Source organism: Uloborus diversus, chromosome 3 (genome assembly GCF_026930045.1).
Source record: "Uloborus diversus isolate 005 chromosome 3, Udiv.v.3.1, whole genome shotgun sequence".
NCBI lineage: Eukaryota > Metazoa > Arthropoda > Arachnida > Araneae > Uloboridae > Uloborus > Uloborus diversus.
The window spans coordinates 128,864,421-128,888,178 of NC_072733.1; the positions used below are offsets into that span (position 1 = coordinate 128,864,421).

The 23,758-nt window shown below is 35.8% G+C and overlaps 1 protein-coding gene across 1 annotated transcript in view; it reads right to left on the reverse strand.

Annotated features, from left to right (window-relative positions):
- LOC129218944 (ubinuclein-1-like) overlaps positions 1–6,467 on the reverse strand; it is a 225,001-nt gene extending 218,534 nt beyond the window's left edge. Inside the window, 1 exon segment of the mRNA XM_054853264.1 lies at positions 6,200–6,467. Within this exon segment, the coding sequence (XP_054709239.1) occupies positions 6,200–6,367 (168 nt within the window). The 5' untranslated portion in view covers positions 6,368–6,467.
- Positions 6,468–23,758: the final 17,291 nt, after the last annotated feature.

Sequence of the window (23,758 nt, forward strand, 5' to 3'; positions counted from 1 at the left end):
GAGAAAAGAGTACTTACCTCCGAACTTTAAAATTTATTCCATGAGGCGTCCAGCTTTTTGCTTTACATGCAGGTTGTTCGGCAGCGGAACTCGCTGACTCACTTTTCACTCAGCAGATACTTAAGACTTATATTATACATATATTTTTTAATTGCCTCTACATTCCGGTACGTGGGAAGGAAGAGATAAATCCAACAGAATTGTATTCAAAAATGTGCATCCAAAGTTACATATTTCCTATTTCATCTATATCAACCAGAGCAAGCAACACTACTGGTAAACTGCACTGTTTTTAAGTTTCGCGCCAAGTTCAAAGATCGACTACTGGTGGCGTAACGAAGCGGGGGGGAGGGGAGTTGTCTGGCCTGTTATCACGTGGGTCTCGGTTGAACAAAAAAAAATCCATGCCCCCCCCCCCTTCTGATGTGAAATGATCACTTTCTTCAACTAAAAAGCATACACACCTTTTCAAAAAACCTATTAAAGTCTCTTTGAAATTTAAAACTATTTGCCATAACACATAAAAACATTAACAGTAACTTCAAAACTCAAAATAATCCTTCAACTTGTAACAATCTTTAACCCCCGTGGCAGAAAGCTGCCAACACAGCGACATTGTCACAGAATGAGAGAGAGTTTGTGCAGAAAGATTTTGTACTAAGGGGGAAAAAAAGGAAAAGGGAAAAAAAGTCAGCAATAAAACCATTTTGCAGAACAATACCAAAGGATAGCTGTTTCACGGAATTAAAATAACTCGACTATGAATTAAGGAAAAGGCCTGATTTTCTGTTATAAATAAAATAATTGTGACATTTTACAACAAAAAAAAACTTTGGCAAGTGCCCAATCGAGCAATCATTGATGACTGTGGTAGTCTGCAACATCGAGAGTTTGGGAGATATGGCATGCATAAAAACCGGTTCTTACCTGAACTTCTCTCCATGTGGAGCGATTTTAAAGCAACCCAACCATGTGTTGATCAAAGAAGAGTGGTTTCGCATAGGCTTCTCAACGCACATGTTTACGTTTGTTTGTGTGAAAGACTTGAGGCGACTTATTTGAGCTTTTTTTCACCTCTGTTGAAAAATTAATTTAAGCCCTTATCTAAGCTTATTTGCGGTATCCTAGGTTGCAGCAACAAAAAACGGATGGAATACTTGATAAATTGTGAGGTATTTTAGGCCGACCAATCGTTATTTAGATAGGGGTGCTTATATGAATGAAAATCTTTTCTCTTTGGAGGAGTTACAGATTTTTTTTTCTAAATGCATATTCTAATGAAATTATTTTTTCTTTGCATGAAAAGGGGACTTTTGTTGGCTCCAGTACTTGATTTAAATTCTTTTTTTCACATGTGGGAGAGGGCAGAGTGGGATTTCTTTTTTGCTTTAAATGCATTAATTTTGCTCTAAAATGTCACAATAAACTTTGCTTAAGTGTTTTAATAAAATCCTATTTTCTTCTGGGGGGGTTGAATTTTCTATTTGTTCTGAGTAAAATGTGTTTTTTAATTAAATTTATTTTCTTTTTCTGGGGAGGGGGATACTTTGTTTATAATATTGTGTATTGCATATTGCAAAAGCAGAATAGCATATTGTATTGCAAAAGCAGAATAGAAGGATCAACAGTCGGGGTCCATTCAATTTTTACAGGATTCCTTGAATCAGAAAGAAATGGGCCCCGACTGTTGATCTTTCTATTCTGTTTTTGAATTAATGATTTGTCTTATGTATGGTTATAAAACTATTTCAATGGTGTAGTTATTCAATAGTACTAAATAACGTTCTAAATTACTGGGCTTAAGCATTTTTCTTTTTAGTTTTTTTGGTTTTTACGCAGTCTGGTTTTTTTGTTTTTATTTAATAATTTTTTGTTTTACACTTTTTAGTTAATTTTCATTGACTTAGTTACTATGATTATGCGACGGCATATTTCGCAATCTTGTCATTTCATCGAGAGTGTTTGTATCATGAGGTTTATTAAGTAACATGCCGTGGTCTAAACTATTGATAATTAGTCCCTCTAAGGACCTAACTCGGCTTAAAGCTACATGTGCTTCACCTTCCGCAAAAATGCGCGAACTTCAGTCAACCACAACACAGCTATATAAACAGCCTGTATAACTCTTGATGACGTGAAATCGAAAACGTCGTCAGTCAAATCTTTTCTTTCTTTTGGGTTTAATTGCACAGGTATATTTTGATGAGGACTACAATCTGTGTGCCTTGCCTTGCTTACTCATGATATATACTTTTATTACACATATAAACAACACATGAAAGAATTTACATTACAAAGAAGGGAAAGTACAGCCGGAGCGAGTCGAACCCACCACTTCAAGTGTGCCAATGTCAAGCAGTCGCTCAGACCGCTCGGCAACTGAGGCTCCCCCCGTCACTCAAATCTTTCTCGCAAAACTAAAAAAGCCTGTCAAGAAAGTACACGTCGCGAAACTCAGTTCTTTGAATCAAGGCAAAAACTAATGCAAAATTGTAGAGATGAGAATCGAATTAGTAGACTTTTTTTCTTTTGGTGCTTATTGCACGGGTTTATTTTGATGAGTACTACAATCTGAGTGTCTTGCCTTCGTTACGCATCATATATTTTTTATTACAGTACAGAATTCATATAAAGAACACATGAAAGAATTAACATCAGAAAGAGAGGAAAGTACATCTGGAGCGAAGGTGTCTTGACCCAACGCTTCAAGTGGGAGAAGCAATCGCTTAGACCACTTAGCCACTGCTACCCCAATTAGTAGACTTAGTAAACAAAAAATTCATGCAGTGAAAACTACCTGTATTTGTCGCACGCAGGTAGCGTGTGACACAGTGTGTGACACCCAGCGTGCGCCAATCCCAAACTGACAAAATGGAAACTGGTTTTTGAAATGGTACTTTTGATTACTGTCATGTGTTTAGTGACACTCCCAAGGTTAAGACAAATCATTGACGTAAGAATTAACAAAATTGGCCAAGGTGTTTAGCCTGTAGAACACCACATAGAAACAGACTAGCCCCGTAAGTTCACGCACTGCGACAAATTCTAAGCGTGCTTGCAGCACCATAACACTATCATTATTCACACCATTTGTTTTCAGTTAACCTGCTTACTACCGCAATAATTATTTGTTTTAACTCATTACTGAATGTATTTTACAAGGTAACTAATATTAACTATCTTCAAACAAAGAAAATAAAAGTTGAATTTATGAGTTTAGAAAGCATAATATAACTAATAATTTTCTTGATTTATTGAGGGGGCTCGGGCCCCCTCAGGCCCCATGGAGTTGGCGCCACTGATGCACATATATAAATGTACATTTTTTAAGTTTTCAACAAAACCCAGAGGAGGAGCAACATGCCTTGAGCGCAGGGGTATGTTGGTCCGCATTACAAAATCAACTTTTATAACAATTTTAATGATGCAATTATTTTAAGTTGTTTTGTGTTTAACATGAAAAAAATTAACTGAAAGATCAATATATAGCGTATTGAAGTATTAAAATGACAAACTTCTATATTTGTTCTTTTTTATACCAGAACCATTGACATTTTGTCAAGAATCAGAACAACTTGGGTTGCCATCAACTTTATATTGCTACTATTACTAGAATTTTACTTTTTTAATTCTAAGTGTTTTTGTTTATTCTAGATTTTCTAAAAGTGGACCAAAGTACCCCATGTTTTTGGTCTGAAGAAATGCTCTGATAATTTTTTTCTTAAAGACCAAAAAAAAAGCTACAATTAATTATGAACTTAGAGAAAATGTTTTATGAGGAGGAGTTCAATTTACTACTCCATTCTTCATTAAAATCATTTTTAAAAAATCAAGACTTATGAAAATTATTCAGCTATGTAAAAATAACAATAAAATTCATTTCTAAAATGAAACTTGTTCAATATAATTATAGCTGTATCATGACATTTTGGAATGATTATATTTTTAAAAAATATATATAAATAGCCTTAAAATTATTGAGACTGCCCCCCCCCCTCTCTGTATTCTTTCAAATAATTGTACAAGGTGCAGTGCACAGAAAAATTTTTATTTTGATTTCAAGAGACTGAAATATATAAAACTGCATAAGAGAAAATTAGTGTGTACATACCTAACATGCACTAGACTACAAAAAATCATTATTGGGCTAACTCGCCTTTTATGTATACAGCATGCAATGGCTGTCTGTATTCAGCAAAGTGCTGTTTAATAAGGTCCAGATTAATGAGGGTTTACTGTAGTTTTGAACTATCTTATTATGCGGTTGAAATTACCAGGGCCGGATTTGGAAGTTTGGAGGCCCCGGGGCAACGAAGGAGTGGAAGCCCCTAATCAGGGTTCGAAAAGATCATATTTTCGAAAATATTCGATACTTTAATATATATCCGATTATTTAGATACATATGTATATATCCGATATTTTCGACCCGTGAAAGGATATTTTGTAAAAATTTTATTGTGGGGGGGCCCTTTGTTGTGGAGGCCCCGGGGCAGTAGCCCCGCCTGCCCTCCCCTAAATCCGGCCCTGGAAATTACAATTGCTGAATTTAAATAACTGAGAGTCCATACAGGCCCTCTATGTCTTTCTAGTGTAAACATGTGTGCGCCAACTATGATTCATACAAAACAAAGTTTTAACAGTTGACTTATTAATCAATATTATCAAATAAATGTCTAATATGGAATCCATTTTGTGTTATCTTGAAAATAAAAAATGCAATTCAACAGTTTTACTTCCCAAAATAAAGTAATACCCATTTAGAATCTGCATTAGTTATCAAATATCTATGGCTAAGAATTTAATGAATGATAAGTTTCCTTATTACCATTACATAAAAAAATGATTTCGTTGGATATCACACAAAAAAAAACTAATGGTGAATATTTAAAATTTGCGGCAAATCAAAACAGCAATAAAAATAAGGTACATATGTTTAATTAAAATTTTCAAGCCAAAAGATTTCATGAGATTTTCTACAATTGCATTTTTTTAGTGGAAATATGGATTTGCTTACGGCCCCACAATAATAAAACGAGACATACCGAATCGCATTAATATTTTGAAAAAATTACTTAATGAATCAATACGATGCTTTAAAATCCAATTAAAAACATTTGAGTGAGAAAAAAAACGAATGAAGCAGTTTTAGCTATATAAAGTTTTGATAGCGATGGTGTAAACAAATATCTGCAACATTAAAATTGATTAAATTTTCATTAAATATTCCGAGCTAAAAAAATGCGATTGAATCGCACAACTATATATTACGAAATTTTTAACCATTTTTATAAGCGAGTCTAAAATTATGAAGCAGTAAGAGAACAACAAAAGTATTTATTGCAACCACATTTTATAATTTAAAGCTCTCTGTTACTTCATTTTGCAACATGCCTTTGAGGAAAACGACAAATTTGCAAACGTCAAACTGCATTGAAAAAAAAAATGCTTGGTGAATTAGGCTAACTGCCCTTCATCAAAAAAAGCGCAACATTTATGAGACCCCTATTAAATAAGTAAATAAGCCCATATGATTCATCCCCTCATGATTGCTTTATTGCACGAGCCATGTATCCTGAGCCACCGTACTGGCATTTAAGCTCCAAAATTTTCCATTGGGAGAAATCTTAGACTTGTCATTAAAAATATTCGAGGGAGAGGAGGGGGGAGGACGCAAACGCGCAAAAATCGAATCAACCCTTCCTACCGATCTACAAATTTAATCCCTGAAATCATCCTCTTGAAGCATGCATTGCGTTTTCGGCTCAAAATCGCGCACAAATGTCACTCTTAAAACATACTATACACTTAGCGTATCTAAAAGACATCTGGAACGCGATTGTCCAGCCCTCATTAATCTAAGTATTAACTGCTTGCCCATCCCGTGGCTTGCATCCCTCCAAATATGGCGACCATTTTATTAGCGGAGGTCATTCTAGGCATTTTCATCAACATATCGGCGAGAAAATGCTTGTTACAAACAAAAATCAATAAAAGAGAAACAAAATATTTGCCCTGCAAGCGGCAATATTCTTTCAAATCTTAACACAATAAACGCGAATTGCACAAGGTGATAAAACTCATATTAAAGCAATACAGAAAAACGGGCTACGCAGCAACAAAGCAGAACGGCTTTGCCGCATTTAGGGCTAAGCAACGAAGACTTGTTCAAAAAAGACCCGAAAGACTGCATTAACTTACCCGAGCTTCTTTCACCAGCTCCGCATACGAAAACTCAGCATTGACGGTGTTATTCTTGGTGTCGGTGAGCTTCAAATCAAATCTGAAAGTTGGAGGCAATGTTTTCACTTTTTTCTCGCGCTGTAGTGTCTTAGGTGCATCTAATTGTATCCGCTTTGGTTCGGCCATTAGATTTTAAACAATCTGGTAGGATAACATGGGATGTTATTTTCCAAACAACCCAGAAAGTTTACAGCTTCACGTACGATCTACCGAGACCATCTTTCACTGTTTGCACCTCGCTACACCGGCTCCACTGAGCATGCGCGTACGATCGCAGTGGGTTGTGCCCCTTCGTATCTTTCTACTAAACAAAACACCACGTGTATCACTGACATTTCGCGTTTGTCTGTACGTAGCGTTTATTTTCATTTTTCATTCACTCATATTCATCAATTTTTAGGTGAACTTTCTATCACTTCCTTCAAACATCTCAAAAAATTCGCTGTGTAATAACTGCAGAACAGAGAGCGCGTGAATTAAAAGAGATGAGATCTAAAGAGAATTTCACTCGTCGATGCTGTAATAATAACGCAATAAATAATCAAGATGAGATTATTATAGATTATTTTTCAAAACGCTTTCTATTTTAATACAAAGCAGGTTTTTAAGCAAAATGTCCTCTGCGTTCTCTTGTGAATAAATAATCTTTATTTTATTCTTATCACAAATTAGAGAAAGTAGTATTCAGGAAAACTGCAAAGGTTAATGCCGCTGGGTTTTTGACCTTATTTATTTTTTGTTTTTCTTGTAATTACTGGCTTTGAATTAAAATGTTTCGACACTTTTTCCATGTTCCATTGCTGTGAATCATCTTGCGCATTGTTTTCCCCAATTATTCTTAGCGAATCTCGTTGTTTCTTTCTTTTTAACAATTAATGGGGAAAACCTTTGTTTGTGAAAACAAAATAAAGTCAGAAATAAAATATGAATGACTTATTTAATTTTTTGCGTACGATTTTGTTTTCTGGTGATTAATTTTAAGTCAAATTTGAAACACTGAACAGATTTTCTTTTTGTGGAATTGATTTTATTTATTCCGACGAAAAATATTCATACTTAAAAAAATATTTGTTTTTATCTTTAGTGGCGTACCGTACGGAAGGTGAAAAGGGCGCTCGCCCCCTGACGGATTTTCGCTAGTGGAGGCAAACTCGTTTCGTAAAATTAATATGTTTTAAAAAATAGAGAAACTCAAACCACAAAAAATGGGACGTTTGAAATGTAAGCAACAATAAGAAGTGCATTTGTTATTGCCAATGCCGGATCTGTAGGCAAGTGTAAGCAGGGGCGTGCAGAGCGGGGGGGGGGAGAGAAGGGACATCTGTTTGCCCGGGCCCGAACCTCAAGGGGCCCGAGATTTTTGAAATGAGGGGTAAAATATATGTAGGGACGTAGGGGTTAATAATATGAAGGAGGCCCCTAAAAGTCATTTGTGACGGACCCCAAAATTTCTGTGCACATCCCTGCCCTTCCGTGCCTCAAGCGCAACTTCTGAGAACGGCAAATTCAAGTGTTGCGCCCAAGCCGGATTCAAAAGGGGGTTAGAAACCCTTGACGAGATCAAAGAGAGCCAAAAAGTGAATTTTTAGGCTTTTTATTTCAGAAAATTTCCGAAATAGGGTCCCCGATCCGCACGTCCCATCCCAACGTCCCCAAAGATTACTTAAAACTGCATTTTTAAGATATCCATTTCAAAAAATTTCCAAAGGAGAGACTTTTCACAGCACCTCTTCTCTCTTAACTATTGAACTGTAGCAGAAAATGGGTGTCTATTTCTATTTCACAATCTCCTGCTCGGAACCATCCCCATACCTTGTCTACTGTCGATTAAAATAACTTTAGAATGTATTTTTAGGAGCGAGAACTCCGAAATATCCCTTCTCTTCCCTTACTATCATCAATAGTCTTAAAATTGCGTTCTTATGGCGTAAATATCAAGATTTCTAAAGAGAGTTCCCGAAATACATCTTAACGTCATCAATCATAGTAAATTTTTAGACCTTGAATTTTGAAAACATTCCAAGATAGAGAACCCATTTCCTCCCATAACACCTCATTGTACAGCATTATATTGCATTTTTAAAATTTAAATATCAAAAAATTTTGGGTATACTGCCGCCGCACCTTGAGTTTTTTCCTAACGTTATTAAAGATAACCCAAAATCCATTGAAGCTTTAATTTTGAAAATTTTCTCGAGAGCTCTTCCGAAGCTCATACCTCTTTTTGTAAAATCACCACAGATAGCTTAAAATTTCGTTTTTAGATATTTCAGAAACGATTTCGAGAAGAAGATGAACCCCAAGCTCTTTCTCTTATCGTTACCAAACACAGTCGCAAGTCGCGTTATTAACAAATCAATTTTGAAAAATTTCTAAGAAGATCCGTAAGACTTCAATTTTGGCGACGTTAGGTCGCTAGGGCATCCTCCTAAAGTCAGTTAAAATCCTGCAACTACTTTTCTCAAACTTCTATGTCAAAAAAATTAGCAGAAAAAGCCCTCTAACATCTCACTACAAAAGATAGTATAAAGTAGACTTCAGTTTATTCCCGCGTAAATTTATTCCCGTAAAGAGACGGCGATTGGGACTGAAAAGTAAAGGGGGGGGGAGGCACAAAAAAAAAACTGAAAGCCATAGAACTTTTAGTGGCAGCAAAAAAAATGAAAATGAAAAAAAAAAGGACAAAATGTTGCTAGGGCTGGTTTTTTTGACTTAACTCACTCACTTATCTCACGTTTTTCTTAAGATTTTGACGAATTATGTATACAATAACTTCTAACACTTAGATATGAATTCAGTGATGTTCCCATCACTGTCAAAACTACGGGTGCCTTTGACTAACTATTTGGCTCCCTGGGGTGAAAACACCGGGCCTCAGGGTGCAGTAGAGGCTAGGAAGTGTGATCAAGGTGAATGACGCTAATAAATGTGAAAACGGACCTCCTAAATGCATGGGTGAAACGCTGGCGCATGCGCTCTCCGCTCTGACATCATTCAACCACAATCAATGGCGGACGCAAGAATAACTACGCACATGCACTTTCCCATTGAATGAAGTACGAAATTGGATTAAAACTTATAAGTTTCTGCGATTTACTCTTCAAAGTTTCGCGTAAGTACATGCATTTGATCATAGTGTAGCTTTTAAGGCTTTCGAACATATTTAAAATTGTTTCAAAGGTACGTTGATTCTTCAGTTAGCCGTTATATACATTTGCTATTCCTATCATGCATAAATTTTACCTAAAAATAGCTATCAGCACCGGATAAGTAACATTTAATAATCAAAACGCTTAAATTAGATGATATTTGAAAAGTTATTTCAACTATTAATTTTGACTATGTGGTTTTACTTGCTTGTATTATCAACAATCTTGTGGATTTTTAACTAAGAGATTCATTGTTAGCAATGTGATGCACTCAGCAAGTGAACGGAAACTCTAATTACGATGATGCAAATAGCAAAAACATAAAAGCACGAAAAAAAAAGGAAAGCGGATTGAGGAAAAGAAATTTCTTCTCCGTCTCGATTTTTTTTTTTTTTTTTTATTTATTATCTCGTGTCTAAGTTAACTAGCTTTCCTCGGCGTTATTGCTTAAAGCGAATGACTGAACTTTTTTCGTCACTCTAGTAATAGTAAGAATGAATAACTCGTTAGAATTTGTTTTGGCTTTTAATTTTTCGAAAGACTTTTGTTCTTTTATATTCTTTACGGATATTCAAATGTCGAATCATATATACGTACGTACTAATATGGCGCTCTTTGATTAAAATTTCGAACGTGATGAAAGGTTTTATTTTTCTATGATTGCAACATAATTGAATATTTATTGTTCGTGTAAATGATTTACAAATAGTACCTACGTTCTTCATTTTCGGTACGATCGTGCTGCAGTAAATGTCAATAACATATTAAAATTACTGAGCAATCCAAGTGGATGTACGAAAATTAGTGCACGGCAGACAAATTTAAGTCATGAACACTTCTAAACTATGTTCGAAAGTTGAAATGTGATCAAATGCCTTAAAGTACAAGTTTTAATCATTTTCAGAACTATTCAATGTGGAAAATGTACCAAGACTTAGCTTTTTATAACTCAAAACAATAAATAATAATGTATACAATTGTTTACGGAAATGCAGACAAAACCGAGGGGGGGGGGGGGTGCTCAGCAACAGAAAACAGAGGGTGCCAATGTTCTGCCATAGGGTTCCGTTTTTCACCGCGGTGCACGCTGGGTGAAGGGTGCCGGTTTTTCGCCCGTGTTAAGGGTGCAATTTCGGCACCGTAAAGAGTGCCGCTGGTGAACAAGCTTTTCACCCTCGAAAAGTGCCAAATGCAACCTGTAGTTTTAACAGTGATCAATTTTTCTGAGGGTATACTCCCAGTAATCCATTATGCACAATATGTGTATGCGAGTATAAGGCGTTCAAAAGGTAGTTGATTTAATAAGTGTTAAGAAATATAATGAAATATGGTTATTTGTCGGAAAACAAGGCCGTATCCAGAGGGGGGGGGCCTGACGCCCCCCCCCCCCCGAAACCCGAAATGTTTTGTACCGTAAAACAGAAGAAGGTTTTTTTTTTCTTTTTTTTAAATTCCTATTGTCAGAAAAGGAAAATAACAATTTTTTATTTAATTCTTAATTTTGCTACTATTTAAAATTTATAATATTTTGAAGAAATACAGAAAAAGCAGTTCTAGTTCTCACTAGCTGCAAGGCACACTTGAAATTTAGACCTTTAATTTGGACTTCCTAGTCTCTTTCCCAATTCAATTCAGAGCATTCCAGGGTCAAGGCAGGCCATTTGTCAGTTCGGTAGAATTTTCAAGTCTTCTGTGCACTTCCTCCTCCACAGAGGCGTGCACAGAAATTTTGGGGCTGTCACAAATGCTTTTTTGGGGCCCCCTCCATATTGTTTACCCATATTTTCAAGAATGTATAACTTTTAAAAGACTTCGTTTGCCTATTTTTTTTCACATTTTTGTAGTCTCAATTACCTAATATAAGGCCTCGCCTCAAAATACAGATTTTTTTTTTTTTTTTTTTCAAAAATTTCTCGGAGGAAAAACCCGCGGACCCCCTGAAATTATGGATGCTCTACATCCGACTTAAAGGGACACTCTCCTGTTATCCTTACCACTACAAGTTGAATAAGAAAAATAATAAGAAATTAAAATAACAACAGTCCAAACAGTGGAATCATTAAAAATCGAGACAAAAAGTTTTCTATGTTAAAATTTTTATGCGTTTGGTGTGTCTATATATAATATATGTGTGTGTGTGTGTGTGTATGTGTGTGTAGGAGTGTGTGAATGTGAAGTCGTGTGTTTGTATGTGTGTGAGCGTGCGTGCGTGTAGGACATGGACGCCTCCGACTAGGAAAAGCGGATAGCTCAGGACCGGGGGACAGCCGCGCCTGGAGAACGGCGCGCGATGGTGCTGCAGAGGCACCCTGGGTGCTTATTCCAAGCTCGAAATTCACCTTGCGAGATTAGTTCTGATCGTCTCACTAGATGGCGCTTTAAGGAAAATCGCAGTCTCGCAGTATAAATCTCGCAAGTTCGTATTCTAAGCTCCAAAAGAAGGGGAAAAAGTGACTTTCGCGCCTTTACTTGCGAGCGAAATCTCGACTGCCCCGAAGTAGGTGAGATTATGCGATTTTTGTGATACAATTATGGGAGTTTGTTTTTCTGAAAGGTATTGGATCGAGGAAAACGAATTTGGATGATGCCAATTTTGGAAATGGTTCAGGAAGGGGGAGGGGGGTTAAAACTGCCCCGGGGGGGGCAAGTGGTTTTCTATACAATTTGTGATACAATTGCGGGAGTAAGTTTTCTGACAGGTATTTATTGGCAGGAGGATAACAAATAAGGAATTAGGATTTTGCCGGCGCCGAAAATGGTGCAGGGGGCAAGGGGGGTCGTAACTGTACAGGGGGAGTGGTTTTCCGTTCCATTTTCGTGCCGCAAAAACGGGAGTTAGTTTTCCGCTTGCCAATACATTTCAGAAAAACTAATTTGAATGTTGCGAACACCGAACATGGTGCAGAGGGGGGGGGGGGTGCAAATGGTTTTTAGTGGATTTTTTTTGATAAAATTACGGGAGTTGGTTTTTCTGAAAGGTATTGGCACGAGGAAAACGAATTAGGATATTGCCAACCCTGAAAATGGTGCAGGGAAAAGGGGGGGGGGCATATAATTGCACTGAGGGGCAAGTGGTTTTCCGTTCAATTTTTGTGAAACGGGAGTTTTGCAAAAACATTTTGCAGGGAAGAAGGGGTGGGGTGGGGGGGCAAAGTGATTTTCGGTGAAATTTTCGTAATAAAACTACGGGAGTTGGTTTTTCTAAAAGGTATGGTATTGGTACGAAGAAAACGAATTAGGATGGGGCCAACCCAAAAAATGGTGCAGGGGGGTAGAGAGGGGGGGGGGGGAGAGTTATAACTGCAAACATAAAATAGGTATATATGCAACATTTCTCGCTTTACGACAAGTTTTCAATGTTTAAAAGACTTAAACCCACTTTCACAACATTATAATACACAAATATCCGAATTAAATTGCAGACACGTGTTTTGGAGACATTAAGAGCTCCTTTTTTTTCAATGCAAAAGATGTCAGTTTATGAATAAAAATGCATTCTCGGCTAAGGTTGTTTATTTCCCTGGATTTCATTTTCTTTTAACCAAATCCATCACTTAGGAAATACGTTGGGAGGGGGGGGGGGATCGGGGACTTCCATTTTCAAGAAATAATGCATTTGAAAAAATTAAGGAGCGATGAATTTTCTACTCCCCTTTATTGGTTTTGAGAGCTTGACGGCCTGCACAAATGCGTCTAGGGCAAATTATATAAAAAGCGTTCATAATTTTTATTTGTCTTTTGTACATTATCCCACTTAAAATTTAGTTGTTTCACAAAAGTACTATTTGTTTCTGAAAATTGTATGAATTTCAAGTTTACACAGAATATACAATCCCCCATTTTTTTGCGTTTAAGGGGGGGGGGCGGTGACATCACAAATTACCGCCCCGTCTGTCACCCATGCTAGGTACACCACTGACGAATGTAATTTTTTTTCTGTCTTCTTTTGCTGTAAAATCCTCCTCCCCCTTTTTCCCCCTAAATTCTTTATTTGTTACCTACTGTCATTATTCAATTTCAATTGAATTTAATTTGTAAGAAATTTTTTTTTCTTTATTGAAATTTGATATTGATTAACTAATTACAAAAAAGTACAAAGCCTGGTAATTTCTGGGAAATTGTTTCCAAAATTTGATTTTCCATTTCGCCCCGATTGCTCCTTTTTTCATTTCTTCTTCAATTTAGAATCTTTCCTTTGGGTTGAACGTTTAAAGTTCTTTATCAGCTGAAGTGAAACGATGATTAAAAAATATTACTCCCTTTACGAATATTTTTCAATATACATTTACAGAAGCAGAGTATTTATTCATTTTAAACTGCTCTTATAACCAAGATTGCTGTTTTGACTTTTTAATCTTGAAGATAAAGATGAAATTATGTAATCATAGTTACAAGTTGCTTGTTTTGAAAAGGAAATCTAAAAAAGTACTGTTTTGAAGATATCTTAAGATTGGGTCTTGGAAAACAATACCTAGAAAAAATGGATAAATAAATAAGGAATAATGAAGAAATAAAACTTTTTATTTAAGTATATGCTTATTAAATTATAATTTTAAAGAAAAAGAGAAAAAAACTGGAATATGTATTTGATACTGAGATTGTTGCTATAATTACAAGTTACAACTGAGCGGGGGGAAAGGTTGGTTTTTACATTACCAATCCTAATATGAAAGATTGTATACTCTGTTATGATTGCTCTCATCCCCAAAAGCTCAATTAGCCCAACAAACCTTTTACATGTTGCAGGGGTGCCCCTCCCCCCAAATATCGCAAAGACTCCCCCCTACAAAAGCAAGAGCCCCCCCCCCCCAATAAACAAATACCCCTCAAAACACCACCACCATCCCCTAAAAATTTCAATAGCGCAGTCAGCGCCATAACCTAGCCCCCCCCCCCCTCCCCCTGCATTTTAGTGTTTTACATTCAATTTGAATTAGCAGATTTTTTCATCAAGACTTTTGGATGCAACTAAACCTTTCGCATTCGACACGAAACACGACAACAACATAATATACAATCCCCGATTACGGACTATTAATATTTCTTCGTCTGCATTTATGACAGTTAGGATTTTTTTTTTTTTTTTTTTTTGATATCATGATTTTTCCTAAAGTTATTATTATTATCATTATTTTGATTATAGTTTCTCGGGAAAAATATATTTCATACAAGACGTTCTTACTATTATAGATGGTTTTATATTATAAATCAACAAAATGTACGGTTATTTTTTTTCTCATATATGTATTGGCTTTTTTCCCCTCTTCAATTTTTGTTTTAGACACTGTAATACTGAAATACTCGTATGCATAAAATATGACTTACCTTTAGCCCTCGGCTCATTTTTCCTTTGTGTACTATTTTGTAAAATTTTCGGTGAATTTATTTTTATGAATTCTGGATTTGCTTCTAGAAAATCTAAAATTATTTCGATGTGATTCTTTGCAACGTAAAACGTATTCTTTGAAGTATGAGCCATTAGCGTGCCAATCGTCAAAATTCGCGCCTTATCTTGCACGGATGGAGCAAAACAAAAAGTATCTGCGCCTAAAGACCATTGGTTGGAAGAAATCACGTGCCTCCTCCCCTCCCCCCGCGCCGCCAAAACCGGCGAAAAACTCTTCCTCCCCCATCGCGGCTGGAACTTGGACTCGTCGCCACATCGCAATAAGAATTTTTTTCCCTCAGAATTCCACTTTGCGAGATTTCTCGTCACGTGATCGGCTCTGACGTAACGTTTCGAACTCGAAAGTAGAAAATGCTTGGAATGACCTCCCTGGTCCAAGCGGAAAAAGGAACCGGAACATCAAGGACGGTCAAGTGAGAACAATAAGCAATTGTGATTGCTCAAAAAAAAAAAAAAATTTCTCCCCTTCACCTTTTTTACATTTTAACTGTTTAACTTCTTTCGTTGATCTTTTTAACTTCATTGCAATTGCTTCTTTCCTTTTAGCTTAATTGATTCAATCCAACAAAATATGATTTTTAAAACATCCTCCTTGACACTTGAATGCCATGACATTATATCTTTAACAGGTCCACAACCTAACTTTTACTGAAGCATTGTCTGTCACGAACAAATAGCATGACATACACAGTACCAGAAAAAAATTCTGAGAGGGGATTTCAAAATCGTGAATTGATATATAATGAATATGCTCTGATACTAATAAATGAAACAACATAAATTATATTATTGTACAAATTATAGAAATGCAAAAATTTAGCTTGTTAAAGTTATTTAAATAACATACAATTGAATTTAAGATCAGCCATTGCATAAAAAATGCAATTATAAGTCACATTTTGACAATTATTCAGAAGATTAAATAAAAAAAAAGGTGGGGGGGGGGGGGTGTAGGTGATGTTGCATTCCGTCTGTCGAGCGTGTTTGCTTCGTATGGGTCTATAAAAATAGAGATAGTGAAATCCCGTTACAACGATTACCGCTACAACGAGTTATCCGTTACAACAAACAAAACCTTCGGTCCCGCTTTAAAACCTATTAAGTTAATGTATAAAATTTCTCGTTTTAACGAAACGAATTTTTTGAAAAATTCGTTACAACGAAAATTTTTTCTCCCTAGATGTCCGGCCCTTTTAGGCTTAGAGGGGTGAAACAGGGTGAAATGCGAATGGCTGCAGAAAAAAAAAGCACTCCTTACACAGAATGTCAAGGGGGTGGGAATTCTTTCCTCTGCTTCTTGGCATTTGATTTGAAATCTTAGTAAAACAGTGGCCAAATTGAAACCAAATTTAAAAAAAAGGAAAAAAAAAATCGCCAAATTTGTCGCAAAGTTGGCGACAAAACTTGGCGACCAAAAGACTGGCGATATATCGCCAAGTGTCCGACAAATTATAACATAACTTGAGTTTACATCGAAATTAACAATGATTTCCCCCCAAAAGGGGCAAAAGGCCCCCTTAGGAACATCCGAATGCAACCAAAAGGGAAGGTGCACAACTAGACCCCACTAGGAATCTACGTACCAAATTTCAACTTTTTAGGACATACCATTTTTGATTTATGCGAGATACATACACACATACGCACATACATACGAACATACGGAAGTCACGAGAAAATTCGTTGTAATTAACTTGGGGGTCGTCAAAATGGATATTTCGGGTGTCTGTACTGTCTGTACGTTCCTAGGCATATATCCACGTGTGATCGGGTCGAAAAAAAAAAACAACATTCATTCGGGGGCGAGAAAAATGGATATTAATGCTGATTTTTGAGTGAAAATTTTTTCGCGAGTACAATACTTCCTTTTTAATTCCTTTTACAAAAAAAGACTAACAGACTAACTTCGATGCTGTATCGAGCAGAGCGATTCTGAGGCTCTCCCCAAAAACTAATTTGAAATTAAAGTCATAAGAAACGAAGTTTTAAAGAAATTTTCAGTGATATTAGATGGCGGGATTTAAACTCTCACCCACCTTAATTTTTTCGACATTGTAGTTTTTTTATTTTCAGATTTCATACGGGAGCAATCGGACCCTCATGTGAACTTTTTTCGTAATTGAAGTCTTAAAAGCGCGAATGTGGACCATCGGCCATTTTCCAAACTTGAAGTTCCACAAAAGCAATCTTAAACGATTTTCAATGCTTTCAGAAAGCAAGTTCCCTTGAAATTTTTCGACATTGAAGCCCTGAAAACGAGGTTTGAGAAGCACTTTAATGGTTTTAGTAGGTGGAGGGGGCTTGCGAAGTGTAGCAGTTTGAAGACTTTCTTATTTTTAGACCGACTAAGGAAAAGGAAAAGGGGAAAAAAGGGAGTGGGGGAGGAGTAAAAGAAGTAGGATGTATTGGACGTAATTACCTGATCAATAATCAGCAACTTTTCACATTTTTTACTTTGAGGTTCTTCTCAAAAGCAATTCAGATTTTTCCCCAACATTAGGCAATCTTTGGAAAGGAAGAGCTTGAGAATCCTCCGCTGAAAGGTAAAACGCAATTTCAGATTTTCTTTGGAGACGTTTAAAGGTAAAGAGCGGTTTTAGGGATCTTCCTCCGAAATCTAAAAGGTTCAGACTATTTTTGATAGTAACCTTAGTGAAAGGGCGTTGGTTCGGGGTCCCTCCTCCAGAAATATTTTGAAATTGATGTCCGAAAAATGTCTAAATAAATGTGGTTTTAGGACATTAATTTCCATTATTACCCTAACCTAGAACCCCTATAAGTACTCAGGCCGACTTATCCGTCATTTTGGATCAAAAGATGTTCTGACGTGGTGCCGCGCTTGGCGCGTTATCGCCCTTTTCAGCTCAGCTTCGTACTCGCAGCGCAATGCATTTTTTTTTTTTTTTCATTCTCGCAAATACGTAATGAGATTTGAATTTGGAATGAACTAATTATGTGAATACAAGAACGCAGATACGCAACATAAAAATAGAAGTACGCAGGAAATAAAAATAACTGTGTACATGCAAAAAAGGGGCCTTACCCTAACCGAACAGCCAAAACCAGGCCCGTGTCCAGGATTTCATAAAGGGAGGGGTTTGGTTTCAATAATTTTTCATTCATTTCTGCATTTTCAGGAAAACACAACAGTGTTTTCCTGAAAATGCAGAAATGTCAAAAATTCATTTCTGTTTGATGGTCACAATGAGGGGCAAAGCGGGCTGTCAAATTCCTAGAAGATTTCGCTTTAAGTAATATTACCATTTCTATTATTGTATTTTTTTTCGGTGGAACGTCGTTTATCCGGCCCCCATTTAACCGGATCAAGTTTGTAGAGTTAAAAAATATATACCAAACCAAACCCAGTGGCACAACAGCCCATGGGGACTAAGGCCTACTGTGCTCATCTCAGTCTTCCTGACCAAGGGCTCTGGGGTGCTAGGCGGATGTTTCCGGTTAGGTGGTCAGCCTAACGCGTAACCCCCAGGGTTTATTTCCCAAGCGCGCTTGGTTCTCATTTTATCGGTCCACCAAAGAGATGAACGGCTGAGTCAACCCAGCCGTCCTGAGAGAGAGATTCGGACAGCTTTATTATTAGTAAAGATGAAAAAAAAAATAAAGAAAAAAAAAAGCGAAAATGGGAAGTAAAAAAATGTTGGGGAATTTTATAAGAAAATTTGGCTATTTGGGGGGAAAAAAATTTTCAATAGACAAAAATTTCTGAGGAAAACGATTTTTTTTTAATGAAAATATTAGTGGAAAAATAATTTTTGAATTTGGGGAATTTTGATAGAAAACATCGCTTTTTGGGGAAAAGTTGGATGGGAATTGGGGAAATCTGGATTTGACCATCTGGCAACACCGCTCAAAGAGCGCACAGGCTCGACGGCTCAAAAAAAAAAAAAAAAAAAAAAAAGACACACAGGTTAGAGGTCTAAGGGCACAAAAATGAAAAAAAGCAGCACAGGTTTGAGGAGGAGGGGGGGGGGCAAAAAAAAAACGAAGGCAAGTGTTTGAAGGGCGCACCGTTCCTTCGGGCTGGCGGGCAGTCCCCCCTGTTCACAATTATTTAAATCCAGGAGAGATATTTCAGAAATGTTGACCACTTCAAATTTTAGACCTTGACCATGTGTAGAACTCCTTTTAATGCTCCGAATCATTACAATGTGTATTGTTTCAGGACTTGTTTTTTATTATACTTTGCGTAATTGCTTTTTTTTTCCAGTTTTTGAACAAAAAAATAAAAAATAATAATAAATAAAAGCGTTCACAAATAGAAACAAACGATTCTTTCTTATTTTGTTTCGGATCAAATGAACTAACGCGGTTTGCCTTACCGTACTATTTTTCTCTCGAATTTCTCGCAAATTTTAAAAACTCCTTTCGCAGTTTCTTTCTAATTAATTTAGTTTTTGAAAAATCCTTTACAAAGAATGTTTTTGTAATTTAACCTCGTTTAGTAAAATAAGCAGAGAATATTTAGAAACCTGTTTTTTTTTCCATGTGCAGTGAAATGTGGTGTGATTTGTTACTGTTAGAGAGAAACAAGTAATATAAAAAATAAAAATAAATAAAGGTAATTCCTACTTAGGTCGACAAAGAAAAAAAATACGTTAGTTACTTTGTTAATTAATTAAATTTAGTTAATTAATTAACGTTTGAAAAAACTATTTACATCGAGTGTCATTCACTGCAAGTTTAAAAAAATGTATTTGAACTTGAGTAAATGAATGAAAAGTATTTTATCAACAATTGAAAATTTGAACAAGATATATAAATTATAAATATAAAAAGGGAGAGTGTGAAGTAATAGTTGAAATTGAAAAAAAAAAGTTAGTAATTTTGTGTTTTGTTTCTGATGTCGGTTTTAATGTTCTTTAGTATGTTTCTTTTCCTATGCACATGAACATTGCTATTATTATTCTTTGAAAGTTGTGTATATTTAAATTTGAACGTATTTAGCATCTATTATGTGCTTTCAATCGTGGAATCATGCACATTTGTTCATTTATATCTAGATTGAGAATTAATAATTCAAAAAATGAGTGCAAGTCTACAACCGCTTTGTGAAATTCAACTTCTTATTTCTTCGAAGTAATAGGTGTATTTTGTCGACTCAGCTCTTTTTTTTTTCTGTTACACATCCTATCAAAGTCAATTTTTGTGCAATATTTTCACACACAAGTATATATCAGAGGCAGGAGCGGGAAATCCACCCGCTTTACTTGTGCTTCTTGTACTTACTTGCACCCTCAAACCTGTGCGCCTTCGGGCTCTTTCATTTATTTATTTTTTTTTTTTTTCGTGCCTTCGAACCAGTCCATTTTTTTTTCGCAATCATCTTAGTCTTCGTTTATATATATACTAGCTGACCCAGCCACGCGTTGCTGTGGCGAAGTGGTTGGATTAAAATATTATTTTACTTAATATTTTAATAGAATCTAATTAATATTTTAGTAAAGCTTAAAATAGTCTAGCCAATTTTAAAACATATGAGATTGATAATGGTCGTATTAGACTGAATTAAGTACTTATTGTACTACCTATTGTGTTAAGTACTAACTAAATCTTCAATGGTAAAAGCTCTGTAGTTACGCTTAGTAAATTTTTCAAGATGACTTCTGCCAAAAATAAAAGCAAAATAACTTGAAAGTGACAGTAAATATCGAATTTGATTGTAAAATATCGGGACGTAGAAATTAAGCATAAACCAACATATACTCTTAGAATGTACACTATATTTTATTCATCTCAGATTTCTCTATAGTTTATAATAAATAACTTCTTTACAAAACACATTAACTAAATTAAAAACATAAAAAAATTAAATTTTATAAATGAGGTAAATAACATTGATTTCGATATATTGTTTCTATTATTTGAAGACTGAAAATTATCTAAGCACTAAGTTGTGCACAATATTTTTGTTTAACCTGGATTTTGCTAACACGAATAGGTATGATAACTTTCCCACTTGTGAGTAGGCGATAAATAGTTGTCCATGAGAGAAACATGTATGTTTCAAGTTCAAACCAAAAGTAGACATTGTTTGGTCTTGAGATCTATTTATGGTCTTTTCAAAAGCCAAACAAATGGGAAATTGAAGCCTTCCAAATGTGTTTGAAAATTATGGCGCTATTAATGGATTACGTGGCAACACAAAAATTTCTCCTTTAAACTTCTCCGTCAAAATTGTTGAAATTTTGATGAAGAAGCGTGTACTGTTGCATAATCTAGGTGGGTTTTTATCTGTGAAAAAAAAATGGTGAAACAATTTCCAACCAGAAATCGTCTAATGGCATTCCTGGTATATCCAGAGGATTTAAAAATTCAGTTGGAATGTTTACGGCTTTGTTTTCATCGACAACTGTATAGCCTTGTTCACCATCAACGGTCAGCCCAATCTAATTAAGATTTTTGTTTTCAGCTGTCAGAAATGGATCATTATTCACAATAATTGTAGCTAAGACAGCGTCATTGCGCTGTTTTTTCTCGTTGTAAATCAGTGTTGACTAAGTCGGTGATAAATCGACCAAGTGATATCACATCATAATGACTAAACAACAATATTTAAATTGAAATGCATAAATCTTCAATCACCACTAAAGCTTCATTATACATCTTTGGTGTAAAATCTAGATTTGGACATCGGTTTGTTTGTCTAACTCTATGGAGTACATCTTCAAGCATACATTTTTTATAGTTCCCCCACAACAATGATGATTGTGTTGGATATTATGCCGTCAAAATTATCTTAAACAGTTGACGAATACTGCATTATAAAATGCAACTCCCAATGATTGTGTGCTACCAATAATTACAATTCGCGAAATGCATCGTGATATGTATTAAGCACTCGACAATTAACGATCCGCAAATATTCCTGTCTTTTCGGGAATATTTAACGGAAACAAATGCAAAAACAACATTCACTTTGTTTTGGATGCACAGTTTTGTTTAGGATGGAGTTTTGGTCTCAATGTCTTGGCTTTAATTTTTAATTACGCCCGAGATTGATGAATGTTGTGTTTTTTGTTTGCGTGGCTTCCATGATTTTTTTCGATTTTATTCAACACTATAAAAATAATTAAGAAACGTCCTGCAAAATAGTGGATAGCTAACAGGCCCAATTTCTGCCAGTAACATATCTTGCAAAAAGTAGGAACGTATCCCCCTAAAAGTCAAAAAACCTCCTAAAAATATCCTGAAGTCTTTCTGACGAATTCCGAAACCTCTACCATTCGAGACAATCATTTCTTAGAAACTTTACAGGGAAACGAAGTAAGATTAAAAGTAATAGCTTGGCACATTTTTCGACTCACCAAGAAAGTAGCAAAAGCATAATCGCAACCATAGCCACTGCTAAGAAAGACTTTCAAGCATGCAAAAAGAATTCTACGGAATCCAGAGACTCACTTGCTCCCATTTAAAGTTACTTCTATCTAGACGGGCCACGACGACGGTAGAGAAGTCATTCATCACTAAAATTCATTAACCTCCGGAAATTATCCTGGAATCTTTTTTAAAAATTCAGTAATCTCCCTCGCTAAAAGCCAGTCGTGTCTCTGGACCTTCAGAGAAAACTTAGGAAAGTTGAATACAAAGCCTAACACATTTCTTCTTTTCCAAAAAAGCTCCAAAAGTATTACTGCAAGCATTGCAACAGGCTTGAAAGACTTGCAAGCAAGTACCGTAAGTCTAACTCGCCTGCGACTTCTGCAATGCTTTGGAATCCAAAAGTTCATTCACTCGCATCGCCAGCTTTGTCAATGTAGACGCGGAACGTAATTGATCTTCACTCGCACAGTGAATGCAGACGAAACGCAATTATCCTGATGCCGATAAACTTAATAAATAATTTCAGTTGATCTTTAAACTGGGAGCTAAAAATATTGTTCTCAACAGTGAGAAGTCTGCATTCGTGACATTTGTAGCAATTCAGGAAACTTTATGACGCAGATACTTGATTTCCAAATAAAATTGTTGAGGACCTATGAAATCCCGACATTTTCCACGAAAGTAATCAGTGAAGTTTCGGATTTTTTTACAGTGCATTTAAAATAGCGTGGAACATTGGTAAATAATTTTATTTCTGAGAATCGGGTCAAACACATCAGGTTTTTGACAATGTAAAAAAAATAATAAAAATCAGGATCGCTTTTGGTGGTTCAAGTGCTCTTCGTTGAAAATATCTTCGGTAAAATATACTCGTTGACCGTTTTCAAGACGTACTGCACAATGATGTACAGAAGGGTCTCTTTTGTATGTGGGGAAACTAAATTATGCCACATAGCTTCGTTGCTGCTTATATAACCACTTATCGTGTCACTTCGTCAATATCTCGTACCTCAAATGCGACCTAATAAGGACTGTTAATACCATTTTTGACAAAGCATTTAATGGATTTCTTGGAACTGCAACACTTGACATTTATATGAGCCTTATACGTTTTTAAAAGCAGTGGTGATTATGGAACTACCCGCTGCTTATCAATTTTAACTTGATTTGTAGAATTTGACATTTACATTGAAAAGTGTGGCCTCTATACTCCTACTTTCTACGACGTTATTGTTGATAATCGTCAATATCCGTAACATAGTATCATTTGTAAATTTTAACTAACATAAGATAAAAATGTTTTAAGGATGAATCAACTTACAGCGCCATCTATTAAGAATTTACAGAACCAAACAATCAATACACACAGTTAATGTAAAATAAACATTTTATTCGCAATAAAAAATTATAAAAACCATCCTATCTTTTAAGTTGGACCAAATTACGGATACGTATGGAATTTGATAAAAATCGATTCAGTAGTTTCGGAGTTTACCCCGAACAAACATCGTGACACGAGATTTTTATATATATAAGATTATAAAGAGAGAGGGCGGATTTTTGTGTGTTTATATGTTCGAGGTAATCTTCGGAACCACTGCACCTATTTGAAAAATTCCTTCA